At 43.8% G+C, this 21,238-nt stretch overlaps 1 protein-coding gene across 10 annotated transcripts in view; it reads left to right on the top strand.

Moving 5' to 3' along the window:
- Positions 1-21,238, top strand: part of plekha6 (pleckstrin homology domain containing, family A member 6) — a 67,262-nt gene that overhangs the window by 14,862 nt on the left and 31,162 nt on the right. For 5 of the 10 annotated variants that reach the window (XM_072383010.1, XM_072383005.1, XM_072383002.1 and 2 more), the window contains exons 2-5: positions 933-1,037; positions 6,584-6,656; positions 11,699-11,799; positions 19,360-19,541. In XM_072383010.1, the coding sequence (XP_072239111.1) occupies positions 933-1,037; positions 6,584-6,656; positions 11,699-11,799; positions 19,360-19,541 (461 nt within the window). Of the gene's footprint in view, positions 1-932; positions 1,038-6,583; positions 6,657-11,455; positions 11,513-11,698; positions 11,800-15,905; positions 18,601-19,359; positions 19,542-21,238 lie in introns of those variants that run through there. The other 5 variants (XM_072383003.1, XM_072383008.1, XM_072383009.1 and 2 more) reach the window with 5 other exon arrangements.

Here is a 21,238-nt window from a genome sequence, read left to right as displayed (position 1 = left end):
GATCATCTCTGTGTTCAGTGAGGATCATCTCTGTGTTCAGTGAGGATCATCTCTGTGTTCAGTGAGGATCATCACTGTGTTCAGTGAGGATCATCTCTGTGTTCAGTGAGGATCATCTCTGTGTGTTCAGCGAGGATCATCTCTGTGTTCAGCGAGGATCATCTCTGTGTTCAGCGAGGATCATCTCTGTGTTCAGTGAGGATCATCTCTGTGTTCAGTGAGGATCATCTCTGTGTTCAGCGAGGATCATCTCTGTATGTTCAGTGAGGATCATCTCTATGTTCAGCGAGGATCATCTCTGTGTTCAGTGAGGATCATCTCTGTGTTCAGTGAGGATCATCTCTGTGTTCAGTGAGGATCATCTCTGTGTTCAGTGAGGATCATCTCTGTGTTCAGTGAGGATCATCACTGTGTTCAGTGAGGATCATCTCTGTGTTCAGTGAGGATCATCTCTGTGTGTTCAGCGAGGATCATCTCTGTGTTCAGCGAGGATCATCTCTGTGTTCAGCGAGGATCATCTCTGTGTTCAGTGAGGATCATCTCTGTGTTCAGTGAGGATCATCTCTGTGTTCAGTGAGGATCATCTCTGTGTTCAGTGAGGATCATCTCTGTGTTCAGCGAGGATCATCTCTGTGTTCAGTGAGGATCATCTGTGTTCAGTGAGGATCATCTCTGTGTTCAGTGAGGATCATCTCTGTGTTCAGTGAGGATCATCTCTGTGTTCAGTGAGGATCATCTCTGTGTTCAGTGAGGATCATCTCTGTATGTTCAGTGAGGATCATCTCTGTGTTCAGTGAGGATCATCTCTGTGTTCAGTGAGGATCATCTCTGTATGTTCAGTGAGGATCATCTGTGTGTTCAGTGAGGATCATCTCTCTATGTTCAGTGAGGATCATTGCTGTACCTTTCACCATCCTTCTGCTCTCCTTCAGATGTTGCATACTCCCAGAAAGGCAGCTACATTTGGGAAGCGCTCCAACTCTCTGCGCAGGAATCCCAAAGCAGAGATAACCAAACAGGGATGGCTGTATAAGCAGGTAAAATTTAATTTTCCTCTCTCACTCTAAAATAGTTTGTTTTTATTTTTTTTGATGATTGTTCATTATTGTTTGGTGAGGTGTTGTTATTTAAGCTTTGCTTTTTAAGTAACAGAACCTTTTAAAAACATTGTTTTAGTACATATTCTGTTCATTTAAATTTCCCAGGGGTTCACATCTGACATTCTAAACTTTGATAAATTTATTATCCAATACATTACAGTGCAACTTGATTTATAAGCACACTTAAACCACAGAGTCGACCCAAAGTGCTGTACATTCAAATATACTGTATATTTACATACATGCATACACATACAGGTGCATCTAAACAAATTAGAATATCATTGAGAAGTTGATTTATTTCAGTAATGCGATTTAAAAAAAAAAAAAAAAAAAAAAAAAAAAAAAAATGAAACTTATATAGATTCATTACTCACAGAGTGACATATTTCAAGTCTTTATTTCTTCAGGTCTTCCCAAGTTCGAGCAGTCTGTGCATTTTGCACACTGGACTCGGTCTACATAAACACCTCAGAAGCATATAAGGTGACCCCCTTGCCACATATGGTCCTTTCAGATGCTTCACAAATGCTGACCCCAGCCTATAAACCAGTGCTGAAACCAACCAAATCAGTGAAAAAACAGACCTGGCCAGAAGGAGCTGTTTCAAGCACACTGACTGGGTGATCTTCAAGTCAGTAGCCTCCCAAGGAGACATTGAGGAGTGCAGTATCAACATCGCAGTGCGCAGAGGATGTCACTGTTGCAAAGACCTGCACAGCACGCAACAATCAAAAGCTGTGGATGACTGCAGTGGTGCAGATGCTGCTGAGGGCACGAGATGCAGCCTCCAAGGCTGCTCTATGCTCAGAGATGGCAGCACTTTCTAAGAGGAGCACATATGCAGGGAAAAGACAGGACCATCTCTGTGACACTAGGTACACAAGACAGATGTGGTAGGGTGGCCAAGCACTGACAGATTACAAAACCAGGCAGCGAGCCGAGGACAATGATACTTCTCAAGCTCAGCAGCTTCTTTGCTAGGTTTGAGGCATTGTTACGGCCTCACAAAATAGAAATAATTCATAGGCTCAATGAGACCATAACATATTAGGACGCCACACAATGTTTGCAAAAAGGAACGATATTTATTAAAAGTTGTCACTGAAAAGGAAAAGGGGAAAGGAAAGTTAATGGTCAACCCATAAAGTTATGAACCAAAAAGAGATGGAGACCCCGGCCAAAAGGAACAAAAGGGGGAAACACAGGGCCAGCCACGCAATGGGCCGTCGCACCCTGCGTTTTCCCCACTTACTAAAAAAAAACAATATAACCTGAAACAAAAACGACAAAACAGGACTACCAGCAGTCTCCAACTCAAACTAACATAACAAACTAAAATAGGAAAAACAAACACTCTGTCCTCTAAGACAGATGAATAATAAGAAGAAAGAATATAAGGGTTAACAATTAAATCAAAAGAAAGCAAACCATCCATGTAGCTGCTGCCCCCAGAGTGAGAGTGCGACCTTCCTCCTCTCCCTCTTTATCTTCGACCTGATTACCAATTGGCCACTGGCCTATGGAGGACGACAAAGGAAGGAGAGGGCAGGGAGACAGCAGCACACCAAGACACCCCAGGTGTGCCATCACCTGGCCACACATAACAGGCATCAAATCCAACAACAGGCAGGTGAGCAGGTCTCCCCCAGTCACCCGACCTGCCATCTTTTGTCATAAAGTAATCTGAAACACGAAGGACACTAACCAGGATTAATCCACAAAAGGTAGCAGGACCTGACAACATCCCAGGATGTGTGCTCAAAGCCTGTGCGAACAAACTGGCAGATGTTCTCACTGACATCTACAACATCTCCCTCAGGCAAGCCAGATGTTTCAAAACCTCCACGATAATACCCGTTGCAAAAAAGCCAGTTGTGTCCTGTCTGAGCAATTATCATCCTGTGACTCTTACTCCATAGTGATGAAATGTTTTGAAAGGTCACACACCACAACCAGTCACCATTTTGGCCAGATTCGCTCAAATTGTTCCACTGAGGATGTAATGTCTACCACCCTACACACAGTTCTTGCCAACCTGGAAAACAATATGCCAGAATCCTGTACATTGATTACAGCTCAGTGTTTAACACTATTGTACCCCAGAGACTGGTGGAGAAACTCCTACTCGGCCTGAACACTGCCAGTTGTCTCTGGATCCTGAATTTTCTGACTGGGAGAGCACAGATAGTCGCATTGGAGAGACCATCTCCAATTCCATCACGCTGAGCACAGGATCCCCTTCAGGGCTGGTTGACACGTGACTGTGCTTCCAGACATGAGAACCTGTTCTTCAAGTTTGACGACACTACGGTAATGATGCTGATACGTCAAGATGATGAAACAATGTACAAGGAGGATGTCGAGCATCTCGAAGACTGGTGCAGAGGCAACAACTTGGTGCTCAGCATGGACTAAACAAAGGAGAGGATCATCTCAAGCACACACACAGCACTCAGCATCAGTGGCCAGGTGGAGAGAGTGAAGATCAAGTTATTTGGAGTGCAGATCTCTGAGCTTACATGGTCGAAGAACACCACTGCAGTTGTGAAAAGGACCCAGCAGAGGTTGCACTTCCTCAGAAAACTGAAACAAATCAGCTTCCAGTCAGTCCCAGAATAGAGTTTAAAAGCCTGCTGATGGTTTACAAATCCCAGAACGGTTTAGGCCCAAAATACATCTGTGATATGTTCAGAGAATATAAACCCAGCGGAGCTCTTAGATCCAAGGACTCGGGTCAGCTGGTCCAGTCCAGAGTCCAGACTGAACAGGGAGAAGCAGCATTTAGCTGCTATGCTGCAAACAAGTGGAACAAACTGCCAGAGGAGGTTAAACTGTCACCAAATGGAGACATTTTTATATCCAGGTTAAAAACATTTATTTTCCCATGTGTCTGTGCATGAAATCTGCACGACATCTTTTAACTTATCTAGACTGTTGCTTGTTTTTATTCATTTTAATCATTTTATTTCTATTTATATTCTTCTACATATGTTTAATGCTTTTTCCGCTCCCTGCTGCAATGTTTTTGTTTTAGGTGAAGCACTTTGAATAGTTTTGTACATGAAATGTGCTACAAATAGATTTGACTTTGACTTTGACTTAAACACACAAAGAGAAGGACCCTGCCTGATTGATCAAATCCAATATGGAAGTGTCAATTAAGGGGAAAACCTCCTTGAACAGTCTGGTTGGGATTGGGTCTAACATACAAGTTGATGGTTTAGAAGAGACTATTGCTGTTGTTAGCTCAGAAAGATCAACTGGACAGAAGCTGTCTAAATACAAATCAGGTTTTTGACAAAGTGGGGAGTGACACCATTTGTCACCAAAGGCATTAAACCTAATTCTGACATGATTTAAGTATTTTAGCGTTATTTTGTCAGTGGTCAGTGGACTCCTGGATTTGTTTGTGTTGTACTTCCTACTTGACCTTTTTTGAGTTAAAATACATCAACATCTGTTAAACTAACCGTCTTTATTGTTTAACATTTTCTGTGGTCATTTGTGAACTTACCTTGTGTTCCAGGGTCAAAGGGATGAACAAAGGAATCACTTCCTGTTTTATAGCCTTTGGAATTAATGACATCGTGGAAGAGACCAAGTAGAAGGGTATTTAAGGCTGGACTTTTGGTCTAAAGAGGGGCTGTGACCATGTGGCGGGGTGCATGTGGTTGGAGTCTAGTTATATTTAGTTGACCAAATGAAGCTTTCAGTTAAGATGTTTGTCTGTACGTTTTTTGGTGTGTTGCAACATGCATTTGAGAATAAACACCTTGGGCCAAGGAAGACATCTGACTGGTGCCGCTTGATTTACCACCCCAGCTTCACAACTATCTTACACGGTTCTAAGCAAACTTCTAAAGCTGCTGCACTTGATGATTCCATTAATCTTCTCTCTGATAGAAACAGTTTTATTGATGAAGAATCTCATGAAATCATCCCTGCTGACAGTTAAAGGAATATATGGCTCAACAGAGCTCAGACTCAAGTTTTCATGATTTGCTCCTCGTGTTTTCATACATTGTAAGCAAACACTGTTAACAGTTACATGGACTGCACTTGTATAGTATTTTTTAGTCTAGTTGACCCCTCAAAGTGCTTTTACACTACAAGCCACATTCACGCACACACTTTTACAGCATGTCTGAGTCACACAACAATGGACGCATTGGTAGGCAACAGGCGGTTCAGCGTCTTCCCTATGTAGTCTGGGGAAGCTGGGAGTTTAATCACAGACCTTCTGATTGGCAGATGACTGCTTTTCCTCCGTAGCTACAGCCATCCCATAACCATGTAGCAGTGGTGGACAACAGGCTGAGTACAGGCAACTGGTCGATCACGTTGTGGCAAAACCAAAGAGATGATTGTGGCGTTTAGGAGGACCAGGATGCTTCTACAAGTCTTCTACTAACTTTATTGTGTTTTTGTTTGCAAATCCAATAGGTAGACAAAAGTTTCTATTCATGGCTGAGGTAGAAAATGCATTTACCTTTTAGAAAGTGCAATGGGGATATTTGATGACATACAGAGATCACATGACCTGAATGCTCCACTAAGAGTACATAATGGCTGTGTAAACCGTTCAGTGTTGTGCTCTGTGTCACGCTGTCGTGTTCTTTCATTTACCATTTGTAGTTAGAATTTTAACTCCATCATGTCATCCACCCATTGTGAGGGAATCCTACGTCAGAAATTGTGCAGCAGAACTTTTTATGCAAATGGAATTAGACTGTATAGTTTCATAAAGGGTATCTCTTACAGTGTTTACCATGAAAAACAAACCAGTTTTGACTGATGTATGTTTTTACACTGAATATTATCTCAAATAATACCTCTGACATTTAATAACATTTGATAACAATTGTTTTTTCAACCACATATGTATTTTCCTTACTGTAATCCTGACATCTGTCGGTGGCTACATGGAGTTAGAGCAGAGCAAACCGTTGGGGGAAGAAACCAAAGGGCTGTGAAGGGTAGTGCTTGTTTCATGGCACGGCGCACAGTGTGGGGTTTTTGCATGCAAAGCTTCACCTTTCATGGGCTGTCCTCCTGTGTCTTCAGCAGGAAAAAGACAACCCTAATGGAAAGTGAATCTTCAGAGGTGAAACTACAAAAAGTGCATGCATGCACAGACCAGTGAAGGAAAGAAAAAGCAGTGAGCTTCACTTTTCCAGAAGGATTTCATTAAGGAAGTGTTAAGGTTGCTCTGTTTACCATTTTGAGACGTTTACCAGCTCTCATCATGACATCACCACTCAGGTACTATCTGTATAGAAGGAGTCCACAGTGTCAGAACTGGGGGGACAGGTGCTCTTGGTTGAGCAGCAGGCACAAAGATGAACTTTTTTTTTAAATGAGCAACCTGCCTTTGTTTTTATTCCACTTTAGGGAAATATCTATCACATACTTGTGAGATCAAGTCAGCGTTGCTCTGATAATGCAGATGATTAACAGGCGTGCGATGCGTGTCCTTACAGGCCAGCAGTGGAGTGAAGCAATGGAACAAAAGGTGGTTTGTGCTCACTGACAGATGTCTCTTCTACTACAAAGGTAAGTTCTTCACTCTGTTCACTTTTCAGTCACTAACTCTAAATACTAATGCAGTTAGAATAGCATGCTCCCTCTGTAACATGTTAGCCAGGTTCAGCTCTTACATTCCAGAGCTCAGAATTTGCTTTGCTTGAGTGAGAAAACCCTGTAAAACTGGCTGAGGTGAGACTAATCCCTACTTCCCTGTCTGTGACCATGCCTGTGGAGGCACTATGAAATCATTTTTTGTTGCGTTTACTGGATATTATTTTAGCAATAAAATGTATGTTTTAAAAATATTCTTATCAAATTTGAGAAAGACGTGCTAAGGCTATAGGTTTTTTGGATTTTTTAGCTGAAAGGACCCAAGTATAGTCATCTACCTGTAACTCTCTGAGGTAAGCCTGACAGGTGGGGAGAAAAATGTAGATTTTCTTCTTAGAAGAGACCAAAATGTTTTAAATTGAGTATTCAGTTTACACTTTTACCAGGAAAGACAAAGGATGAATTTTGGTCTGATTTTCCCAAGCCTTGTTAGTCAAATTGTCTGATTACACATCACACAGGACACAGTTTGGACTCCTCTGGTCCACAGTCCACGTGTACAAATGAATGAAATTCATAAACATTCTCAAGGCGTCCCAGCAGTAGTCAGCAGCTGAAATCACTCCTAGAACATGTGTGTAATGGTGCCACATCACAGAGACACACTATTGGAAATATGCATTATTTATGCATTAGAACAAAGTGGTCGTTCTGTTCTGTTTATTGGGAGGAAGAAATATGTTTGGAGACTTTTGTTCCATCTACAAAACATGATTTGATTCTATTTTAGCTTCTTTTGTTACTAAAGGGCCAAGATGACTTTACACTACTTCATAGAAGCATGTGTGCATCAGTTTCCATCACTATCACACCACAGTGAGAGTTATGTGTTTTCAACCAGTACAGTGGGACTGGTGTCCAGCCATCCCAAAAGTTGAAAGCTAGCTTGACATAGAAGGAGGACAATCTCAACACATTTAGTCTCTGCTTCTTCAAAGACAGCCTTACAGTGTCCACAGAGTTAAAGCTAATAGCTAAAGACACCAAACATTTGGATCCAATCAGAGTTATTATCGCCACTCTGAAATTTAAGTTCGACAACTAGCCTTTCCCGATGGAGCCCACAGATCTGAGAGAAAGTTGTGACCATCTTAAAAGCTCTCCAACAGTTACAGTTTTACTGCTGATAACACTGACGATGGTCGCAGCCCTCCAAATGAGATATTGCCAAACTGACAACACTCATACAAAGATCATTTTCTCCTGAAAAATAATTTAGTGATAAAAGATGTGCAGCTTGGATGAAATCGGTCTGATATTTCCCTGACAGTCAAATAGAGCCTGTGCTCTTGTTTCCTCTCCCATTGGAATGACCAGACTGGAGACTTGCTGCTAGTCTGCGGAGGCCAGGGATAACCATGTAACACAGACTCTTTACTTGTCTGACTAATTTTCTGAAGTCTCTGACGTCACACCACCTGCACATGTATTCACAGAACAGAAGCTGTACTTTGCTCCAGTAAATCCATACTGATGCCCAGAATTCTAACCAGTGCGATAACCCATCAGGTGAACACTGCAGCATCTATTTAAAGTAAGGGCAGAACCAGTAATCACACAGCGACAGACCCTCTGTGTGCTTCTCTGTGTCAGGCTACAGGGATCTTTACAGCTCTGAGCCATAAGTGGAGAAAAGCCTGAAACATATGAGCTCACTGCTCTGTACTGACACCGCCAGTCTTTTGTTGCTGTATTTACATAGACCTGAATTTGTCACCAACAGCAGCTAACACAAGACCTATTAGTTCCATTAGTGCTAAATTCTGGTTTAAAACATGATACTGTCAGGCCCCAACAGTCTATATGTGATGCAGAGCCTCTGGAATGGCACCTGCCAGAAAGACCAACCTGAGGTTTGTGAAAACCAGACTAAACATTAGATTCAGTAGTCAGTGTTTCCACAAATCTGATGAGGGAACAAACAAACATTATAGATATAGTCTTATGCTTTTAGGTAGACTTAAAATGGTAAAAAATGCTCAGTTGGTTAATGAAATACTGAGGTGTTGGCTCAACTCTTTGAACTGTGGACTACATTGGTACATTTGTGCTCTTAGTATCACACTGAATGCAGTTCTGTGGGCACAGGAGAGGGGGCTCGGCATGATTTAAAGCTAAACATTTCCCCTTTCTTCTTGTCACTTCCTGAAAGTGTGACCTAATTTAAACTGTCAGTACACCCTCACAGCAGTGGCACCAGCACAGGTTCTTCCTTTGGTTCTTTCTTTTCTTCTTGAAGCTTTTAGGGTGAGACTCAGCTCAGCTCAGCTCTTTTTCCTCTCTCTGACCATCTTGTGGTCTGTCAGACCAGAGAGAGAACGCCATGTTAGCAGAGCAGAAACAGTTTCCACTAGCTAACTTTATAACTAGCATCAAAGATATATCCGACGATGCGCTGTGACACATCCTCAGGGATGATCATGAGGGTGTTTCTGGTCTTTCAGCATCATACACCCTCACTCAGGCGACCCAGCCAGAGTTAATCAGACCCTGGCTTGTTAACCAGCAGCACTGATCATCCGGAGGCCTTTTCTCTCCTCTTATCTGCATCCCACTTCAATGGGCTTGCAGTGTGCCTTCCAGCCTCCCGAACCCCCCCCCCCCCCCCCCCCCCAGCTCCTGGTCGTTGGCCTGTTTCCGTTCGTTCTCTGCCACCATGCGGCCCTCCCAGGAAACTGTGAGTTCCAGTAGCAGCACGTGCTTCAAGGCTGCAGACAAAAGCACTGCCTCCAGCTGTCTGCTCAGATGGACGTGCAGCTCCCAGGCTGATGCAGCTGGGTTGTGCTTGGCATTGCTCTCCTGCTTGACAAAAGCAATGCCCTTTTTGTGTTATCCAAGGCTGTGGAGATGCTCTCTGCGATGGTCCTCAGCACCTGGTAATGCCACCAGTGGTAGCGGTCCTCCTCCTTGGCCCCACTATCCGGGCCACAGTGGACAGCCTGGTGTATTGCTTTTGCCCCTTATGTGGAGGTTACTTTCCTGCTTTCTTACAAGAAGATCTGATTCAAATCTGTTTAAAGTTCATAAAATCCAGGAACTGACTTTCAAATCAGGCCAGTCATCCATACTTAAATCCCAGCTGTGTGTGCTGCTGTCACCGGGGTGACGCTTCGGAGAGCAGCTGAGCTGCTACAGTTGGCACCTGGACAGGGACCTCTGCAGCATGTCGCAGCAGCAGCGGGGTTTCCACTTAGAGCTGCCCCAGAAGCAGGCAGTGATGGAATTAAACGCACACTTTATTTGCTGTTGAATTGACACAGTTTCTGTGTTCCAATCAGCCCTGGCAGGCTGCTCCAGAGCTTGCCTCTTCTCTCCGGGCCTCGGCACACTACACCTGCCACTGCTCCCTGAACCACAGCTTCACCCCTCCCCCCTGCAGCTGAGCTGAAACCGCACACAGAGTCACCAGCTAAGCTTCTGTGCATGTCTTTGGGTGGTGGGAGGAAGCCGGAGTACCTGTAGAGAACCCACACATGCACGAGGAGAACGTCCACACAGAAAGAACCAGCTGAGATCAGAAGCAGGAACCTTCACTCGCTGACCACCACAGCACAGAGAAGTGCAATGGCAGAAACAAATACTCTGAATATTGCTTGAAAAATGGAAAAAGATAGTCCAAGGGTTTTCTTGCAAAGACTAATTTGGTTATCGGTCACTAAATACTGAAATTCATGTTTATGCATGCATCTCTAATTCAGTGTAATGATATAAAAGCAATTTATTAAGCAAACTTCAGTCTCTTTTTTACAACCCAAATAGGTATGAAATGTTCTTTACTGAATCAAAGTGGACACTGAATTTGTAAATGAAATGAGTGATGAAATGCAGTCTGACCACAGTGTGTGCCCTCAGCTTAGCACCGCTTGAGTCGGACCGATCTCCGTGCATTGGTCTGTTGTTGTGGCGATCACATGTCAATATGCTGCTGAGTTGTGCTTCCTGCACACTGGCTGTGTTATCTCTCCTACGCTGACAGTGTGGAACCACACACAGGGATGTTAAACACACGCAGATATGAGAGGAGATTTAAGCTTTCTGTCCTGATCAGCAGTACCATGTGAGTTCAAGTGCACACCTGCGTGAACAACTACACGTTTAACACATGATTTATAGGAAAGCATGCATCAGATGGTCCAGACTGAGTTTTTCCGGGATCAGAAATATCCTCGTGTTCCTGTTGAGCAGTATTATATTTAGATCAACGAACAGTTTTTCTTGTTTTCTTGTGGCTTTGTGTCATTGTGTACCTGTATGTGTCATTCCTTTTATTGCCCAGATAACAGTAGAGAATGCAATGTCATGATTCCAGTTATTCCAACATGAAGGAATCGTTCACATGTGTGTGTGCCAGGCATGAGCGCAGCAGAGGCAGAGTGTGTGTACGTGCTGCTCTCACCTCACTGGTGCAGACAAGCAGCAGGTACAGTTGATTCTTGTAACACAGTCACATGGGCTGATCATTATCACACACACACACATGCAGCAGGGATCTGTGTATTGTCTGATTGCACAAGCCCTTCCCCCTTCCTCAGATCTCTCTCTCACACACACCCACACAAAAACAAACAGTCAGCGAGCAGCAGCAGCAGCGAGCGGCGGCTCACAGCTCCGTTCAGGGTAAACGAGGTAGGAGGACACTCCGATCCTTTTTCAAACTGCTGAAATTTTCATGTGTCCTTCCTTTATTTAGCAACACTGCTGCTCTCCTTCCACAGCGCTGCTGTGAACCACCCCTGGATCTGTGCGTGTGAGTGTGTGTGAGAGAGAGTACGGTGAGCATTTGCCTGTCGCTCTCGCTTGGACCATAATGGATGGCTGTTCTGGGAGAGCAGTTGTAATTCCACTCTCATGTTCAGGGCATCCTGCAGGATGAACACATTCAGAGCCACTTGTTATTTGTGTCACACAGCTTCTGCACCTATGTCAGATTCTTCTTGGGATGTTCTTACTCTGTGCAGATGAGAAAGAGGACACGGTGTTAGGGAGTTTGCCCCTGCTCAGTTTCCGGATCGGAGGAGTGGAGCCTTCGGACAACATCACCCGCAAATTTGCCTTTAAGGTCAGTGACATGTTGGGGGGGGCTGCGGTGCGCACTGGATTACAGAACTGCATAAGGAGGTAAAGAGTCATTTGTTTTGGTTTTTGTTGTCTTGTATCCAGAGGAAACCTTTCTAACAGAAGAGTTTTGAGAGGTTCTCTGCTTGAATGTATCAGAGAAAGCAGCTCATTGAGGCTTGGCTGGTTTAGCATCTGATTCCACACAGAGGGAGCCGAATACCTAATGCACTCTTTTCTCAGTACAGTCCAGGCTTTAGCGGAATAATTCTTGGAAGCAAAGACATAACATGATGTACCTTCCTTAGGGATGTAGGTCTGTAGGTGAGATGGAAGCAGACCCAGAGCCGCTTTGTGAATAAACACATCATTATCGGGTGTCCATTCCGCCAGAGCAGGCAGAGTGTGAGGGTTTAAAGGTTGGGAAAAGTGTGCCTCTGGCCTCAAAGTTAACCTGTTTCCACCTGCCGTTAGCTCTGAGCTGTAAAAAAGAATTCAGCAGGATTTGTATTGACACACTGTCTCAGTGTCAAAGCTCTGACCATCAGTGACAGACAGAAGATTGAGGGGCTTTGATTTTCGTCGTGAGTTTTGGTTTAGTTGGCATTCACAATCAGTTTTAAGTCCCTTTAAGACTCTAGACGTGTTGAAGAGTAAAACCTGTCCCAGCTGACAGAATCTGGCTGGTTTCTATGCAGAGCAGTACATCACTGCATCATCATAGCAGTCAGTAATGTAGATCTGTCAAAGAAAAGGGATAGCGCCTGCTCAGATCCTTGCTCAGCTTGACCCTAACTGGAAGTGACACCGTCTGGCTGCACTGGCATCTGCTGGGGAGATAACCATCCCTCTGTATGTTCTGACTGTTGATGAATCTTTACTCCAATACTATCCACTGCATCAGAGCTCTTTCGTACGTCTACAAAAAGAGTGACAGTGTTACTTGTTTCTTCTTGGTTTATTGTTGGCAATGTTGATAGCTGATAATAACTTTGGCAGGAACAAGCAACTTTGAGATGAGTTTACTACGTACTTCTACATAAAGGAAGAACAGAGGTCATTAATCCGTTAAAGTTTTCTGCTTTTTACCCACTTCAGTGAAATTATTGTAAAGAGTTTGCTGCCATCAGCAGTGCAGCTCTTTCTTCTCTGTTAAAATCAAAGAACAACGCTTCACTCTGACAAAACACAAATAATGTTTATATGACATTTATTACAACTGTAATACAGTTTGCTTTTCTTATTTACATTTTTTGTGTGTTGTAGAGTACCATGATTTGCTAATTCTTCCGTCAGAGATTTGCAAGAAACATTTTGACATTTTGCCAGAGGTGGCATCGTCTGTCAGTAACCATAAAATTCAAACCAGTTGAAAAATCCTTCTCAAAGGGAATGGTCACCTTTGTTTTAATCTCTGATAAACAACAGCATGAATGAACAGGCTGCTGCCGTAATGTTGTGTATTTCCTGTTCCTCTGCGATACAGAGCACTGGACTAAATATTAACGTATTAACCCATAGTAGCCTGGATCAAATTCAGGCCACCGCTGCTGCCTACAGAGAGACTTCTGGGTCTGCAGCAGCTGTTTAAACTCAGTCCTTCTGGACCTCTGAGTTCCTCTCAGGAACCTCGTTTGGTTCTGCCGTCCCTACAAACAAGGCAGCCTCAGTCCAGACTGTTCTCACTGGTGGTAACCAAGATTCTTTTAGAGCAATGTGGAGCTGCTTGAGTTAACAATCATCAACAACATTTGGACTAACGACAGTGACTGGTTTTATCTGGACTCTGGAGGTCCCTGCTGCACAGCCAGTGTGGAGTCAGATCCAGTTATTAAAACAGTGTTGTGGTCTGAAGCGAGACTAAAACCACAATTAAGAGCTCCAATGAAATGTTACGACCATCCCACTCTATCAGAGCTGAGCTCTGATTCTTGGGTCCCCTGGGTGGCCCCCACAACAACGCAGTTCAGCAGCAGCTCACTGGTGCACAATCGATGGTGACCGTGTAACGTGGGTTCACTCAGTCTGAGCCTGCTGAGTTTGTTTCAGCTGTGTCTCTGCAACCCCGTCTTTATCAGTTCTCTTCATTTTTCAGAACAAACTGTTCAAACTCTGGTACAAAGTCCAGTTCATTTACCCACAATGTACACACACTGACACACACATTCAGTGGTGCTTGGAAGTTCATGCACTTTTCTGTTCAATAGAATTGTTCAAAACTTCTTTATGAATTGAGAACTTTACAAAATGACCACCGTGCTGTCATTTAAAGCGTTTCCAGACTGTTGCTCTGCTCTAATAAAATCCTGAATTTATAACCGCAGCCTCATCTGAAAAATCATCATTAAAGTGCCTTAAAGACAGCGTCTGTGCAGTGAACTCAGCTGGACTTACCATGATCTCCCACAGTTAGAGGAAGTTAGAGGCAGCAGAGCGTTTTCTTACGCTGATCACAGCCTGGCAGACATGCTGTTTGGACTGTTCACCTGCTGCGAAAGAGTCTGCAACGCCACTCAGCAAGCAGCACGGTGAGGACAAGGGAGACCCCCAACAGGTCAGGGTTCAGCAGAAACTGCTCTGGACTGAAGGAGCGATGGTGGTATGGTAGGAATGCTGTGCGGATCAAGAGGTCCAAACCCCACAAAAAGCCAGTTTAACTGCAGGACAGTGAAATAGGGGTAAGTTGTTTCACTGTAAGTGACGTGAATGGTTGAGATTTGTTAAGAAGGCTGACCAAACGAAACAGAGTATGCGTTTTTCCCAATGGGCTCTTCATATTTAGTCTCACTGGACTTACTTCCTCAGAGTGTCATGGGTGGAGCTCACAGTCTGTGGTCCTGTCCCAGCATGCCTCCCCACAGCTGTCTGGTGATTTCTCTCCAACCTCTTTGGTTTCTGACAAGTGACAGCTCAAAGCGCCCCTCAGAAAAGAGAAGGAATGTATGGCAACAGGGATGTTTTTTTCTGCCAACACATGCGGTTTCTTTATGGAACCAGGCTCTTCATTCTTATTGTAGCTCTTTTTTCTGGGCTTGCTTAGTAAAAAGGGTCACCAAAGATTAAAATTGTTCATCCACTGGAAACCTTGAATGTCTGTATAAACAGCCTAGTTTGAAGGTTCTTAACAGATTGAGTGTAAGAGTTATTAGGTACAAGTGAAAGTGCTGACCGTGTTGAAATTCTTTTTTTTTATCAGTGTCTTTTTATTGACAAATCTTATCTACACATATAAAGGATAAAAATGGTTACAGATGAATCATACACATGGGGTAACTAACTCGTGCAAATTGTAGAAAGCCCAAAAAACGGATATCCATACATAAAACAGCCCCTTCAAAATAATGCCATTCAGGCCCACCCTGGTCACGGCCCTACATGAGGCAGTAATACTCATTACTATCAGTGAATGCACATGAGATGTTATCTTCTACATTCTGAAATGCACTGAGGAAAGGACCCCATTTGTTTAATCTAAATTTCACAGTAGAATGTTGAAGTCTATTTTTTCCAGTTTTAAACATGACATGAGGTCGTATAACCACTGTTTGTGAGTGGAAGGGCCCCCCACCTGGTTAGAGACTGTGTTGACACTAAAGCAACATTTTAGGAAGAAAATCCTGCTGAGTTTTTAGCCACTTAGGAAAAATGTCTGCTTCTTAGAAGTTCTGCCGGTGGGTCATGGTTGAAACCTGTTCTCCCAGGAGCTGAAAGGTGTGGCTCTGAACAGGAGGCAGTATGAGTAAGAGGCAGATCTCTGTCCAGCTGGGGCTTTTCTTGTGTTAAAGTGAACATTATACCGACCTCTGGGCTGTGGCTGTAATTCCAGTGCTCAGTTCTACCACTGCAAATCTTAATTTACAGCCTTTGGACTTTTAAGTCTTTGAGAAGGACAGAATGTTTGTGCATTTTGAGCCAGTGAAAAGGCCAAAGAGTGTTTCAGTATTTGTATATATGTGTGACTCAGTAGGCATAGCTGATGGTTACACCTGTGGGTGTGTATACATTGTCTCTGTGTGCAGTGGAGCTCAGCCTCTCCCTTTCTGACAGCAAACAGTTCCTAATCCACAACTTTATTCTTAAAACAATCTTGACTTTGTTTTGAATAGAAATTTGGTTAGACCTGGCTTCAGTTCTGTTAGTTACAGGAGAGTTCACCAGCCGTCTCTGGGGTTGTGCTAGCTCTATGTGATCAGTTCTGTGTTCTTTGATGGAAGAATGGAATAAAAATCTGTCTCAGGAATATTTCCCGTTACTTAACGCCCGGCCTACCACAGGCTTGATAGACAGCAGTCATCAGACCTTTATTAAAAAGAAGAATTATTGCAGGTCTGTCAAACATTCTCTTTTAGGTAAAATCATAGAAGAAGCTGTTTTTCAACAGCTGAACCATCTGATTTGTCAGGGTTCTGTCCACATCACAGCACTGAGGCGCACTCGTTAAAGTACTAAATGGCACCCAGTTATACACCAACAGTGTTTCTGTGCTACACTTGATGCTGACACAAAACAGAGCTCATTGTCCGAGGACCCAGGACGAACAGTTAAATTCAGGGTCCGGGTTTAGTCTGGAGTGTTATAATGTTAAAACCACAAACCAAGCCAGAAATCTTGGTGTTATTATGGACTCAGACCTTAACTTCAACAGCCATGTCAAATCAGTTATGAAGTCAGCTGACTGTCACCTGAAGATTATTTGAAGGACTGAAAGACTAATGTGTGAGTGATTTAGAAAAGCTGCTCCACACATTCACCTTCAGTTGACTTGATGACTGTTACAGTGTATTTATTGCTCTGCCTAACAGATGATCAGACAGCTGCAGCTCATTCAGAACACTGCTGCTCCAATCCTCACCATACTGTTGGTTTGTAAAGCTTGAAATGTCTTGGACCAAAGTAGATCTCTGATCTTTTGGTACGTTGTGAACCTTAAAGACCTCTCAGGTCTTCAGGAACAGGTTTGCTTTCTGTCCCCAGAGTTAGAACTAAACATGGAGAAGCTGCTTTCGCTTTTTATGGATCATACTGTATATGTTGAACAAACTCCCAGATATCTGCAGGTCTGCATTACCACTTCTTCTTTTTAATCAAACCTTAAGACTTTCTTGTTCAGCAATGCATTTAACTTATTTAATTGATTCATTTCAGTTGAAAGATTTCCAAATTAGTCCAATTCATACAGAGACAATTAAAATAAAACAGCCTAACTAAGGAAACCAACAGATTAACTGAAACTTCTCTCTGATCCAATCCCCGTTCTGAGCGGCACGAGGCGACTGTGGAGAGAAAAAAACTCCCTTTTAACAGGAAGAAACCTCCATCAGAACCAGAACCAGGAAGGGTCCATCTGCCTGGACCAGCTGGGGCTGAGAGGACAGGAAAGAGGGGACAACAAGCAGCGTAACACCAGGCCAGAGGGGACAACAAGCAGCGTAACACCAGGCCAGAGATACCTGCTGAGAGAGAGAAACACAAGTTAATGACAGCAATGATGTCATCTGTACATGGAGGGAGGAGAGGTGCATCATGGGAGCTCCCCCAGCAGGCTGGGCCTATAGCAGCAGAACTATGGGATGTTTCAGGCCCACCTGAGCCATCCCTAACTATAAGCTTTATCAGGAAGGAAAGTTTGAGCCTGATCTTAAAGGTAGAGAGGGTCATGAGCCGTGTCAGCACATACTCTGCACTGCTCTGAGAGTGAAGCCACGCCGGATCAGGCTGCAGGTGTGATGAGAAACTTTCAGATCCAGCTGTTGTTCCGCAGCAGCTCTTCCTCTGTCTGTGTGTATGGGTTTTTTGCCACACCAGTTCGCATTTTCTTCCCCCATCTGCCATCTTTTTTCACTATTTCTGCTCATTTTCAGTTCTTACTGTCTTTCTCACTTTCTTCTGTTTTCACTTCTCTCGATGTGGTGCATTCCCCTCTTTTCTCACTTTTTCTTTTCTGATCATCCTTTTTGCTGGTATGTTTCTGTCTTCTCTAAAGGGAAGATGAAAGAATGAAATGTTAGTGATGGGTCTGTGATTCAGAGGAAAGAAAGACATGATATTGGCCTCCTTTCAGTTCTCCTCCCTCTGTGATTCCCTGAATGGATGAACAAAGAAAGGAGGCTGCGTAGACATGCCCTGCCTCTGTTGCTAGGTTACTCCTGCCTCTAACTAACTGGCCAATTGCATTGTGCGGTGGAACTGCTGGAGGCGGAGCTGGACAGTGCTCCAACGTGGAAGGAAATGATTCCCGTTTATCAGTGACATCATTTCCTGCGGCTGTTCTTAAGCAGTGCCTCCTCCACACAGAGGACATGTTCATCATGTTCTGCCCGGCAGCCAGGTGTGACTGTAACCCATCAAAGTACAGAGCTCTTTGTGGTTGTGTTAGTTAGTGAAATGACCTTTGTGTCTGGGAGAAGGCCGGAGGGGGAATCCTGGTTTTCTGATTAAAGGTCGCTCACATTCATCTCAGCCAGTTTCCTTGTTTGCGTGTGATTATGCTGATGTGTGCAATATTTAACATCATTTGTTTTGGTCAGACGGAGGCTGACATTAGTCTGACAATTACTAAACAAGATGTGTGTTTGTTCTTGTCCTTCCATCAGGTGTGTGTGGAGGTGCTGGTGACAGAGCTAAAACAGAGTTGTATTGAGTAGATTTAGAATTGTGCTTCCTGTTGTCAGGTCTTTAAAGTCTGACACACAGCAGCACAGTAACAAGCAGTGACCAGTGATCTTTCAGGCTGCCTCCCCTGACCTCTCCCCCTTCTTGCTGTCTGATTCACCCCCTGTGAGGCATGCTGGGCCTCGCTGTCACAGTACGTACAGTAGTGATGTCTCTTCTTCTTCATGTATCTGTAATAAGCGCCTTGTCTCTATGATTGTGTGTTAAGCTGCATGCTTGTCATGTGTCTGTATATCACCCAGGTACAAAGAGCCATGCGTTACACACAAGCCTTGCTCTGTTGGACTCGTTCCGTTATTGGCTGCATGTTTTCCTCACCAATCCTCATCTGTGAAATGTTTTCAGAGGTGTTTGGGACATGTAAGGGTTGGAAATGCACACATGGTCTCTGGGTGTGCATTTCACCTGACATGGATGACTTGTGCACGGATATCAGAGGAGGATGATCATATTTTCATGAGGATGTCAAAACAACAGCATTACAGTGGGTCAGATGGTTCCAAGGTTTGAAGCAAATTGAATAATGATGTACTAATCCCACAAAAAGGGAAATTATAATTGCAGCATAAAGGATTAAAGCAGTGCTTAGTGACTGTGCAGAGGCACTGCTGCCTGACCTGAAGAAGCCTCTGACTGAACGCATTTTGTTGCATCAGTTACTATAAAATCACACCATACATATTTAACCTGATGTACTTTGCAGTATTGTTGCACTCAGCATGTCTCTGGTACAAAGGTGTTCATTAGGGTTTTGGATCATCTGGATATCACAGCTGTTGGTTTGACAGTCTCTAAAGTCCGAACTGCATGCAGAGCCTGCTGTTGCTAACCATGGTAATTACTCCCTGCTGCTAATACAGTTTGCCTCTCTTTGTCTTGTCTGGGCTTGCAGGTGTGCTCGGACAAAGAGGAGGATGAGGATGGGGAGTTGAAGGCTCCTCTTGTTTCTTGCATGCAGGCGAAGCACGCTGGGACCAGAACGTACTACTTCAGCTCAGACAGCCATGAGCAACAGGAGGACTGGATCAGAGCCATGAGTGAGGCCGCAGAAGTCACCAGTGAGGCAACACACAGGTGCTCCTCACACACACACACACACACACACACACACAACCATCTTCTGTCTCTGTCTGATCATGTTTGTGCTGTGAAGTTCTCTGCTGACATCTGGTGGATGAATAATTCTGTAGCCCCTGAACATATGCAGGGCACAAGAGGGAAAGAAAACACATGGACAGTTTTTCTTGGATTAGGAAATATCTCAAGTTTAAGCTCAGATGTTGTCAGGTGTTTGGGTTAGGGCTGCCCCTAACACAGAGGAACAAGAAGGGAGATATCAGGTAATCAGACAGGTATGTGGTGGTATTATAAGTCAGCAGGAGAATATACAGAAATGATGCGACACCAATCCATTAGGGGTGCAACGGTACAGGTAGCCCACAGTATGGTTTTTTGTCTACGGTTTTGGTTCAGTTTCGGTACGTCTTTTGTGCGTAAAGAGAACAATTTTAGTTTTCTCATTTCTCTCATCCCTTATTTTGCTAGTCAGAAAAAGCTGTAAACATACCAGTATCACTGGTGTACTGAATTCAAGTTAACAGTTACTAAACACAGCTTTCAAATGGTCAAATTAAAATTCTGACTCGGAGCTCCAAAATTCCGACATTCGTTTACATCTTGAACGCACCATTAGTGGCAGCACACAAACAATGCGCGCTGCAACGTAACTGAGTCTAACTACCGGAACATTACTCCGCTGTTACACTTTGTTAGCCCAGACCAGAGACCAGCCTCCACTACACGGCCCACCGACCATCTCCGAGCGGGCCGTGTTGGCGGCCAGGCCACCGGGAAATGTCCTGGTGCTCCCGATGGCTAGTCCACCTCTGCTCTCAACTCCTCCACTAGTGCTGGCCACGCCTCTTTGTTTTCTTTTTTCCACTTCCGTGTGTGAGCTGCACTTTGAACCTCCTCCAGTTCCAACAGTGTGACTGACAGGGGGTGCGTGGGTGGAGGCACAACCAGGGGTGGATGTAGGATTATGGGAGATCCGAGGCTTAGCCCAGGGGGAGGTAAGATGTATGCGCAAAGTTGTGGCTTTTTTTTTGGTTTTGGTTTTTTATTGCTGATACAGGAAATACATACCATCTTTATCTAGACAAAGGTGTTGTCCTGAAGGATCCACAAACAGGTGTGTCGCATCCGCTGAAAAAAGAAAATATAAAACAAAAAGGTGTTAAAACTGATCATTATCTTCAAATTAAATGATCTTGTAGTGGATGTAATCCTGATTGACATCTCATAAACTTCAGAACTGAAAAATGAACAAACAAGAAGTGCATTTTATTGTCTTACATTTGATGCTGGCTGGCACCTGTCTTTAGAAGAGAGAGAAGAACAGAGACTGCTCTGTTCTTCTCTCTCTTCTAAACTCAGTTTCTTCTCTTGTGTTGAATAGTCACTTTTGCTTCACTGTCCACTCCTTTTCTTTCCAGCATTATTTTTTATATCTTCAATATAAGACTCTGCTCTAAACTCAGTTTCATGTCGCTAATGCTAGATGCAAACCATCAAGGAAAAACTATAACTTTATCAGTCACTAACTTGTCACAGGGTTAGGGTTAGGTGTCTAAAATTTCACAGACCTGAAACATCTGTTACGCCGTTGGCATTGCTGGTGGGTCGTTGCGCCACTGCTGAGAAAACAGTTCTTATGTCCATCACTTTCTATGTTTAGTCCGTCTGACAGATCTCAATTTGAACTCACGGAA

This window comes from Leuresthes tenuis, unplaced genomic scaffold, assembly GCF_036924035.1.
Source record: "Leuresthes tenuis unplaced genomic scaffold, fLeuTen1.0.hap1 SCAF_3, whole genome shotgun sequence".
In the NCBI taxonomy this organism is placed as follows: Eukaryota; Metazoa; Chordata; class Actinopteri; order Atheriniformes; family Atherinopsidae; genus Leuresthes; species Leuresthes tenuis.
Note: the sequence above shows the minus strand (reverse complement) of the source record. Positions and strands in the feature narration are given on the sequence as shown.